An 11,925-nucleotide genomic window follows, 5' to 3' on the forward strand; every position below is an offset into this window, starting at 1 on the left:
CCACCAAACATCACGGACTTTATACATTAGAATTCACCATCTACAGGGAAGACAATGTCAGCGGCACCCTCAGATTTCCTACCCCCACCCCACCCACTCAACAGCGACACAATCATAAAGGCCCTGAGAAATCTTAGCAAACTAGAACTCACTGTCAACTCAATGGCCTAACAACAGGCAGCTTCACATTTTTTTCGGACAATTCTTCAACCTTTACACACTACATAAACATCAATTATAAATCCATTATAAAGAACACCAATAAATATTTTATTTGCTATTCCTGTAAGACGACACATATGTGGAAGTTGTGGGTCAAACAAACATTAAACTACCCATTGTCACTTAACTAATCAAGACATACTACAACAAGATACAGCGGCGACAGCTAGTACGAGTATTTTAAATTTAAAGTAATCCATTAATATACAATGATTAAATAAAAATAAATTGATCACTAACCGTTGAGTGTATTACTTTATTCCATAATTTTTACTACGTTAGTTGAGATCCATGTTTATAAAGTAGTATGCTGATTTTTTTTAGAATTATCATTTTGTTTTCATCCAATGTAATGAATGTTTGACTTAACAACCACTTTCATTCAACAAAAAAATATGCTTTTTTCCGCCTAAAAACTTTTCCATACAACATAAGCTCGTCCACTTTACATACTGGATGATCTTTTAGGGGTCGGCGTGGTCGAGTCGGTAAAGCTCATGGTTGCTAAACCGAAAAGTCTCGAGTTCGAACCCTCGGGCAGATGAGGCTCGTTAGCTGGGGACAGCCACTCTTCTAGGAGAGACAACTCCAAAATTAAACAACTGCTGCATTGTAGTTTGTTCTTGGTTGGACAAAGGCTATAGAAGCAAATCCAAAAAGAAAAGCACGCTGAAATCGGAGTCAATGGCCTCAAAGGCGCATAACCAGTTGACACGTACCGCTTAATTGTGTTGGAGGCGTGGTCGAGTCGGCAAAAAAGCTCATGGTTGGTAAATTTGAACAAAGTCTCGAGTTCAAACCCACTGGCAGATAAATCTCGATCCCCTTCAACACTAACAATTAAGAAAGAAGAATAAAGAAAGAAGAGGATGATCTTTTGATAAACATTAAGATTAACGTTAGATTTTTTTAAAATGCATATCATATGTATATATAACAGTTAATTAATGTTAATAACATTGTTATCATTAAGTTCATCAAAAAATAATACATGCTTGTCTGATGATAACACTATGTTCTCATATTTTTTCTATTCGACTGCCATAAAATAGAAATTATTTAAATGTGGCACTTTCAGGGTTAAACATGATTATTTTGTGTATTGTATAGTACAATTTAAAATTTTCAATTTTTAATTTTAGTGCAAAATAAGTTTATGTTTTTGGAAAGATAAAATGCAAAATATAACATTTTACATTCATCCCTAATAGGTTAAAGACATCGAATTAATAAAAATAAAAGCACTATATATTGCGATTCTCGATCAGAGTCAAAGCATACTAATATAACATATATATATATATATATATAAGTGTAAAAACAGTTACATGTTATTTACTTTAATTTTAATGACAACACCCGCATTTCAAGGTGACAGTGCTATCCACCGCTACAGAGAACTGATGGGAAACTAAAATACATTTTGCCAAATGTTAACCAAAGTCATCACATTATTTGAATTTGATTTTAAAACAAATACAAACGTTACTATAAACACAGAACTAATATAACATATATATATATATAAGTGTAAAAACAGTTACATGTTATTTACTTCAATTTAAATGACAACACCCGCAGCTCAAAGTAACAGGACTTATTTTAATTTACATTTGATAAGGGAAGCAACTTACCAATTATTTTGTTGATTAACGTGTACCTAAACAGTTTCAATATGGTATACATATATTAAATTAATATATTACTCTTCTAATAACAACTTTTAATTTTGTATAACTGATTTAAGAGATACGTTTTAATATAAAACTTAATTAAATTTCTTTTGTATTTAAAAGCATAAGAACCATTTAAAGATGGTATATGATTTGTTATACACTTTGTGCCTGATCGGTAAATATTGTTTAACCGCGCTTTTTTCTGCAGCTAAATTATTTTACTTATAATTATGATTAAAACTTAGACAGTGATGCTCAGGTTACCTATGAAGACCAGCAAAAGATCAACATGTTTGCACGAACCAATGCCCGTCTTATGGAATTTAAAGAAGAGTTAGCAGCCAAAGAGAAAGAGCTAGAGAATTTAAAAGTTGCTGAGGAAGAGTTAATGCTGGCTGAGGGGGATGCTCAGGTTATTCCATATCAGATTGGGGAAGTTTTGGTAGAAATGAATGCTGAAGATGCTCAGTCTGCCCTAGAAAAAGCCAAGGAACTGTGCTTAGAAGAGATCGCGGCTCTGAAACAGAAGGCTGAAAACCACAAGGAAACACTGAATGACCTAAAGACAGCACTTTATGCTAAATTTGGCACAAACATCAACCTAGACATGAGAGTTAAATTAGTATTAAAAAATTTAATTTATTATAATGTTATCATTTTGTAAACAAACTTTTATAAAATTATCATTAAAACTGAGTGTGTGAAAAAAAAAATATGATTAAAACGAAAGCAAAGTTAGGAATCTAAATTTAGAAACCAGCACAAATGGCAAGATTAGCTACAATTTCTTATAGTATACATTTTTCAATTATCCCTTGGGTTAGGGTCAAGAAATGATCATCATCACCATAATCACCATCTGCACCTACTTGGACAAATCCAACATTATCCTGCCGTGCCCACACTCACAAAACTATAGTGCCAAATCTTCATCTGGGCAGTCAACCCTCAGTCTCCAATTCAGCTATTTAAGCTACCGAACAAAGACTAGATATATCAAGTCATCCTCTAGCCACACCAGACCTCCATACTTTTCTCAATGTTGGATAAATACATTTGTCAGATTGCATGCATGTTATAAGTTATATTCCAAGATAACAAAACAAATATTGAAACAAAACATATATTTCTTTTCTTTTCAAATAAAATTTTAATGGAGGTGAAACAAAAATATTTTGAATTAACTGCGTCAGTTTGTCTTTATTTGCGTTAGTATTACAGTTTTCATCATCGACTTGTGAGAATTGATACAGGTTTACAATAGTAATACTTCTTTCTTACTTGTAGCCTAATGTCATTCATTTAAGATGGTTTACTTATACATTTATAGGCGAAATAAAATGTATTTTTGGGAAACAAAAAGTCAAATCAAATTTTAATGTTAAAAGTACATGTGAAACATGTAAACAGAATACACAAGAAACTGAGAAACACATTTATTTCCATTGTACCTTAGAACAGAAAGCAATTGAAACACTTGCGAAATATTAAAAACCACCAATCAAATAGCCTTAATAAATAATGCAATTACACTTAACTAACACGACTAGACACATAACAGAAGACGAAAACAGACTAGTAGCGACGACTATTTTTAGATCAACTATATGGACATATATGAATAAAAGATTTATTTTAAAAAATACACTGACATCGAGTTAAAAGATTTATTTCACGAAAAGCTCAGCTTAGCTAAGACATTGTAGTTTGGCGGGACAAAGATATAACAATACCCCTAAACTATTCCATATTAAATGAATAGGAAAATAAAACAAAACAAACATGAATAATGATGTTGCAATTGTTTGCCTTAATTATTATATACACATGTATAAATAAAATTGTTTAGACAAACTGTCATGTATATGTGCTAAGCTAATCGATTATGGTAAGACGTAAATGAGAACACTATAACTGCGATGTGATATATGAAGGAAACTTAATTGCTTTTAACATTTTATAAGGGAAACAACCTACACATTCATTTGGTGATTAATTTTTACCTATGCAGTACAAACATAGTATACATCCATTAAAATAATATATTAATTTTCGAATAATATCTAATACGTTCGTATGTCATTTAATAGATTAGTTACAATATAAAAATACAACTAAATTACTTTTGCATTTAAAATCGTAGGATTCATTTAAAGATGTTAAATATCTTGTTATATACGTTGCGACTAATCTGCGATCATCGTTACAATATGTTTCACTTTAGTAATAAGATGTATTTATATTTTTATGAAAGTCCACCATTTCTTTATACATAACTAAACGCATCAGTAAGCAATAGTAATTAGTTTTTGGTAAATAATAATCCACGAACGGACTGTAGCAGTATTATTGTTTTTAAATGTGTGAAGTTGAAAAGCACATGTCTTAAGAATAACTAAGCATACAAATTATTGTTTACGCTTCGTACTAAATAGTATAATATGCTTACATATAAATACGCCGATAATCAAAGAATGCTAAAAGTGGATGGTCTTTATCATGTGTTGTCAAATGAGTACGCTTTTAATTTGTTTTATTACTGTCTTACGCTTTTATTTATTGTTATATAAAACAAGAGTAGCGTATACGTAATAATATAGTAAAATAATGAGAAATAATGTTTCGTAGATCAGTTAGGTAAGTGTTATAAAAAAGCTCCTATTCACGAGCTGCTGCAACTTTTTCGTGGTGTTTCTATTCCACGAACAGTTACACTCTCTAATAGGGTTACTCGTATCTCAAATGTTACTCGTATATCAAATCACATTTTAGCTTGCTCAACAGCTCGTATCACAACACTCTCTTATATTGGGGCACCACTGTGTGTAAAAAAAAAGTCTATACTCTAATAAACAATTCTACGACTAGATAGTTCAATGACATTATACTAGGTGAAAATGTAGATTATTAAACTATTGATATCACGTGAGAGTAAAATATTGTAACTGTACAAAGAAAAATAGTATCATAAAAATGTGATCAATTTACAACTGACTTTGTATATAAACAATGTTTTCGATCAAACTTTGGGTTTTGTTCTAAAGTTGTTATAAATACCCTAGGTAGAACGGGATTTAAAAAAAAACATAACATATATTTTGAAAAGTATGTGAGCATTCAAACACTGAGCATTAATTAGAAACATAATGCTTGTAATCTATTGGAATGGCAAATAATATATTTTGCCTAAATTGACTTAAAACAAATTATAATTACTTTGTCTTATCTCAACTATAAATAAACATTCCATTGAAAAGCTCCGTTTTTAACTGGGATATTACAGTCAGTTGTTGTAAAGCAACAAAACAAATTTGCTATCACTGATCTACTTTATCCATGAAAGAAATGCACTGGTTGTAAACTGTATAATCGTGAAGATCCCAGAGTCGATATATAGAATGATTAAATCACGGTAAGGCAGTTGATGGAACCTCCACAGTTTTATCACAGAGTTTATCTAATGAATGATAATGAGAAAGATTGCTACGAGTTGATGTATGCTTTGATTGTGATTCTAGAGTACTAGTTTCAGCGGCGTAGCGACCCCTCCCGCGCCCCGAGATAAACTTTCAATTTGACGCCACCCCCCCATTATATTTTTAATAATTATAATTCAAAATAGCAGCTAAAATGAGCTTATTTTGGCGCCCCTAGGGTCGGCTCCCGGGGACATATGTACCTCCCCCCACCCAGTCGCTACGCCTCTGACCAGTCTACAGTATTGGGTCATACAACTGAAGAGGAACAGACAGTAGATTTAATACTGGAGGTTAGTCATGAGATCAAGGAAGTCTAAAACAATAGACACGATCTTGTTATTTTATTTTCTGGTATCAGAATTCAAAAGTATTGTAGCTTTAGCTTTAAGAGCTGGCTATTTATCATAACTTGCACATGTAAAACGTAACAGTTTTTTTTTTATTTGGCAGTAAACATGTATCAGCAACAATCAAAAGAGATGGAGAAAATGTTATATCTAACCCAGACCAATGCTGTTTTTGTAACGACGGAAATTATGAAGAGTGGAAGACAAAGAAAACAATAAACGAGAACTATCAAATGATGTTTGTGATATTTTTTTTTCTTTAACGAACTAAATGCAAATGAAAAAAATTCATAAAGATCTTTATTTAAAAACATTTGGTCGATGATTTTAAGCAATATCACATATTTTCTTGGGCCTAAGTTTACTTAAGGCAAATTGAAAATACTGTGTCTATGTCAAACTGTGCATAACATTTTCTATGTTTTCTCCGATGGGGGATGGATAAAGAGAGGGGGGGGGGCGGAATGTGTTAAAAGTATAAACTTTATGTATAAATTTTATATCATTTTATGGGGTGGGGGGCGGTGGTTGACGCCCCTCCAACCCCGCCCCCCCCCCCCCCCCTCCCTTTGGAGATGCCTGAAATAAACATTACTCTGTTCAACAACTAAAGACAAAAGTAGATGAACTACAATATATAGACTAGAGAGAACATCTACCCAATCTTTCAATACCACTCTATACAATTTTTTTTTGTAAAATATTACAGGTGATTCGTTGTTCTCTGTTTAATACACATGGGAAGTTCTAAACCGTAGGAGTACTGTTTAAGCTTTATACTTTCATTATTTGTCTCGTATTCAAGTTGGAAAATATTAGCTCGATAAAGAATCAAATATTTGTACATTTGCATAAATTCTATTTTTTTAAAGTATATTCCTGTTTTTCTATTGTTTGAATATCTGTTTATAATATCAATGTTAATATTCCCAAAAATCTTTGTCTACACCAGGGTCAATGTAAACCAAGATTAAACTACACATAGATCGAGCAGCACAGACATGAGTACACCCTACAGTCCTAACAATCATCTGATAAATTTCTATACAAAAGTTGTCGGGTTTGTCTATAGAACGATATATTGGAAATTTAAATCCGCCCAAAAAGATTTTAAATCCCACATTAAATAAGTGAATAATGGCTGACAGCAAAACAAACGATATAACATTACCCCTAAAGTTTAGGGCCTAAAATATTCATTATTAAAAGAATAGGATAATAAAACAATACAAACGAATAATGCTTTTACAATTGTTTGCCGTAATTATTCTATACACAATAATTACATAAAATAAAATTGATAAGACACATTGTCATGTCTCTGTGCTAAGCTCACCGATTAAGTTATGACGGAAATGAGAATGCTGTTACTGCGATGTGATAAATATATTTTATAAGGGAAACAACTTAAACATTCTTTTGTTGATTAACCTTTGCGTTAGTAGTACAAAAATAGTAACCATCTATCAAACTATTATATTCTTGTTCGTATACCAAATAAACCGTTCGTATATAGCATTTGATAGATTTGTTTTGATATCACAATATAACAAAATTGCTTTTGTATTTACAATTGTGAAAACCATTTAATGATGTTTTATATCTTGTTATATACCTTGTGACTGATCTTCGATAATTGTTGCCTATGTGCCACAACGGTCTGAATTATTCTTATTTGCAAATTTATTTTCTCCCTTTGATTATTATATAGGCAATTGACGATGTCTTTGATGCTGTGTAAAACTATCAAACAAATTATTATTGCTGATTTAAATGTTTAAAACAATTGAATTAAAAAAAAACTGTTTGAGGACTGTATAGATATAGATATAGATGCTTGAAAGGGAAGAATGTTTGATTTGATGTGTCTCGTTGTAATAACATAACTTTTCCGATTGTTTAAAATGTGTATCATTTTAATTCTCTGTAATCACAAATTTATTTCAGCTCTATTTAAATACCCAAACTCCACCCCGTCCCCCCCCCCCCTCACCCACCACGCCGAGGAAAAAAAATCCCTTGAATCATCATTTAATTACACATTTGCATTTTCAGGTTGTTTTTTTTTATTTTTTTTTTTATTTTTTCGGTGTGTATTAGATCTATGTATAAGTAAACCATCTTAAATGAATGAAAGTAGTCTACAAGTAAGAAAGAAATATTACTATTGTAAATCTGTATCAGTCCTCACACGCCGATGATGAAAACTGTAATACTTAAGCGAACGTGCAAGGCAAACTGTCGCTGTAAATTACATGTCTGAGGCGGGGAAAAATGTTCTTTACATGAATAAATTCAACTGCAATCAATAATATTTTTTTTTTGCAAAATAAACATCAACGAACGTGTTGTAGCTGTATTGTTTTTTCAAAAGGTTGGAAGTGTATAGTCACATGTCTAAAAATAACTATGTACGCAAACATTGATGTTCGGTACTCAAAGAATGCTAAAAGTGGACGGTCTTATCATGTGTTTGCAAATGAAATCGATGTCTAGATATTTATAAGATTCTTACGCTTTTATTTATTGATATACAAAGTTGCATTTAAATAGTATATTAGTAAAAGAATTTTAAGAATACTGTTTCCCGGTGTTTCTTTTCCACGAACTGTGCCACTCGCGAATCCGGTTACTCGTATCTCAAATGCGAATGTATAGAATATAAAATAAAAAACAACAAAAGTTTGATAAAGTTGTTGTTATCTGCTAAAAACATGTATCCACGCCTGTATCAAATCAAATATATGTTCCATCGTTCCACGTGAGAACCTTAACCATTGGTGAAAAGACGAATACAAGAAAAAAAAAAGAAGTATTGGCTTTTGTCTTGTTCCGCCTCAGGTTGAAATAAGAAAGTCAAACAAGTGTTAAAAACAGATGCAGGTTTTGTTTAAGTTGCTTAACAACACCCGCAGCTCAAGGAAACAGTGCTATACATCGCCTTATAGAACTGAAGCGAAACAAAATACATATTGCTAAATGTGAACCATATTCATCAAATTATTTGGATTTAATCGTAAAACAAATACAAGTAAAACAAAGTACTATCATGACGGTGAGAATGCTTTTAAACATAATGTGAATGTCTACGATAATTACCGGATAGACATTTGCCCGAGTGGCGTATGTTCGGTGTACGTTTTTCTAAATGTGAGAAATGCTCAAGCAGACAGTTCGCCTAGTATGAGAAATGCTCAAATGGATATTTTCCTAAATTTGAGAAATTCTTGAACAGACATTTCGCCTAGTAGATATCACTTAAGACAAGCCTTGGATTAGTGATGGTATAATTCATTTTCTTGAAAAATTGTATTGATATATGTGGTTTATGTTTCACCACACGTTATCTTATAAATTTTGATTGTGTAGTGAGAATAATTATATTAATTATTAGATGTGTTGTTTGGTGTTGTAACATAATCTACTTGAATATTGTCTTTTAGTTTTAATGGAGCGTCATTTGACGTGTTGTGTTTCCTACCACACGGGGTAATTTAGTTCAAATGAAAACATAAAGTGGCTGTCGTAATTTATACTTTGTCGATTGAGTCAAGCATTCCGATCATTTGATTGAAATGCTGTTTTATTCCTAGTTAGCGTTTTAGTCTAAATAAGAAATTCATTAGTGTTTTCATTAGTTTTCATTAGAAATCAAATCATTGTCATAGTAACGGCTAGACCAAGGAAGTCTAAAAGAAAATACAAGATATTGTTAGTCTGTTTCAAGTGTCAGAAAAGTGAGCAAATGTCACTATATAAGAGATGCTTATACTACAATTAATTAAAGTATAAGACTAAAAAAGTGCGATATTGGCTGTAAAAATATATCAGATTCACTCAGAAGCGATGGAGGAAATGTTACATCTGACCCACACCATACATTTTGTTGTAACGACAAAAAATCATAAAAAGTGAAAGAAAAAAAAAACAACAATCATATTTAATGTTAATACTGACCAAACATGTGACATAATGGGAACATTTAACTTCATCCGAAAACATTTTAAATCCATTTGATAAAAGAAGAATGTCGGACAATAAATCAAACAATATGATTCCTCTAAATTACTTCATATTAAAAGAATAGGAAAATAAATCAAAACAAACATGAATAATAATGTTGCAATTGTTCGCCGTAATTATTCTGTACACTCTACACACTTAATAAATAAAATAACATTGATCAGAATTATGTCTCTGTGCTAAGTTCACCAAGAAAGACGTATAGGCCTATTAGAATTATATTGCCTCGATGCTATAAATAAAGGGGACTTAAATTAATTTACATTTAATAAGGGAAACAACTTTCCCATCCTTTGTTTATTAAACTCTACCAAAGCATTACAAGAACAATTTACAACTATTATATTTTATAACAATTTTCTAACAACAATTTATAAATTCGTAAATGTCTTAAAAGAGTTAAGTTTTTTTTTATACAAATTTAACTAAATCTCTTTTGTATTTAAAATCCAAAGAACCATTTAAATATGTTATATATTTTGTCATATACTTTAAGCCTGATCTCTATATAATGTTACGTGCGGATTGTGTTTTTCCATTGATATAAATTTTGGAAAACTTATCAGTAAGGCAAACATTATCATGAGTAAAAACGTGACATCACTTAATACAAAAATGATTTTTGTTTGGATTAATGTAAACAATTTGCGTACATTATTTGCATATGGTATTGTGCCTATGCACTTATGTTTGACTTTTTAGGTCTTATATAAAAAATAAACTTAAGTAAACTAGTTACTGCAACTTATGTATGCTCTGATTGTCCTTCTAGAGTACCAGTGGACAGTATTTGGTCATACAACTAAAGAATAACATATTGTAGATTTAATACTGGAGGTTAGTCATGAGATCAGGGAAGACTAAAAGAAATGACCAGATATTGTTATTTTGTATTCAAGTGGTAGAAAAGTTAGCAGATGTAGGTTTAGCTTCAGGAGCTGCATATACATCAATACATCAACACATTTAAGTGTAAGACTGAAACGTTCGTTATTGGCCGTAAAAATATATCAGCAAAAATTAGAACATTTAAGCCAGACCGTAGATATCACGGAGAGTGGAAGAAAAAAAAAGCGAGAATTACTAAATAATAAGAGGCAAGGGCGTAGCGAGGGGGGGGCGTGGTGGGGGGATGCAGACCGCACCGGGTGACACCATTTAGGGGGTTGACACCAAGGAAAAAAATAGCAAAATATATAGAGAAAAATTTGAGGGGGGGAGTGCAAATCGAAAGTTTGAGGGAGGGGGGTGCAAATCGAAAACTTGAGGGGGGGGGGGGTTGCAAATCGAAAGTTTGATGGAGGGGTGCTAATCGAACATTTGAAAGTTTGTCCCCGGGAAGGGTCGCTACGCATATTGGGTGGGGGGGGGGGGGGTGACACCATTAAGTGTCGCACCGGTTGACACCCGACCTCGCTACGCCACTGATAAGAGGTACCAGATAATGTGACATTGTGGGCAAATTAAAATCCATCCGAAATCCAACATTAAATAAGAGTAGAATAGCGGACAAGAAAACCAACAATATAAAATTACCTCTAAACTAATCCATATTAAACGAATAGTAAATAAAACAAAACAGTCTGTCAGACTGTCTGTATAAGGCCATCACACATAGTACATTACATAGGCACACATAAATCATACCAAACAATATAACATTATATACCAAATGTCAAACATCGATGTCATTAATACCAAACAATAAAATATTACAAGACATCTTTTCTAGCTCTCAAATGCGCATGTCGATGATATTTTCTGATGCAAAGATAATAAAAACTAATGATATATACTAATACTAATACATAGGAATGGATGGGGTTATCAGCACTATAAAAGTCTCCTTAACTCTCCCTAACACAGAAAGTCTGTTGGTCACCGGTACATGTTTTGACGGAGTTTTAATATCAATTTGGATCTCCATACCTTATAGTAGGCCTGTTTCAGATCGACGGACAGCACATAGGTGCTGACCTTTGAGTGGAAACAGCCAGTGATTTCCTTAATCAACTGAAGAACGGAGTCCACTGGCTGCCGTCCCCACCAAAAGCCCGCTTGACACGAGTCTATCAGTCTGTTATTTGACAAAAACCAAAACAAGCGGGCATTGACCAGCCTTTCCAAGAGCTTGCTGATGTTAGAGCAGAGGGAGAACGGTCTGTAGCTCTCAGGTGA

At 32.4% G+C, this 11,925-nt stretch overlaps 1 protein-coding gene across 1 annotated transcript; it reads left to right on the forward strand.

Annotated features, from left to right (window-relative positions):
- Nucleotides 1-1,787: 1,787 nt before the first annotated feature.
- On the forward strand, nt 1,788-10,560 carry LOC131935325 (prefoldin subunit 4-like). The gene is made up of 4 exons (XM_059291705.1): nt 1,788-1,809; nt 2,144-2,520; nt 2,723-2,849; nt 10,520-10,560. The coding sequence occupies exons 1-4, from the start codon at nt 1,788-1,790 to the stop codon at nt 10,558-10,560; spliced, it is 567 nt and encodes a 188-aa protein (XP_059147688.1).
- Nucleotides 10,561-11,925: the final 1,365 nt, after the last annotated feature.

Source organism: Physella acuta, unplaced genomic scaffold (assembly GCF_028476545.2).
Source record: "Physella acuta isolate Inbredline_101_S28 unplaced genomic scaffold, ASM2847654v3 ptg000142l, whole genome shotgun sequence".
Lineage (NCBI taxonomy): Eukaryota > Metazoa > Mollusca > Gastropoda > Physidae > Physella > Physella acuta.

What these genes read in the sequence shown, in the direction of transcription:
- LOC131935325 (XM_059291705.1), top strand. Translation starts at nt 1,788, where the DNA reads ATGACAACACCCGCAGCTCAAA. An exon ending in GACAACACCCGCAGCTCAAA is followed by an intron (nt 1,810 to 2,143) that starts GTAACAGGACTT and finishes ATTAAAACTTAG; the next exon opens with ACAGTGATGCTCAGGTTACC. An exon ending in TAGACATGAGAGTTAAATTA is followed by an intron (nt 2,521 to 2,722) that starts GTATTAAAAAAT and finishes CCCTTGGGTTAG; the next exon opens with GGTCAAGAAATGATCATCAT.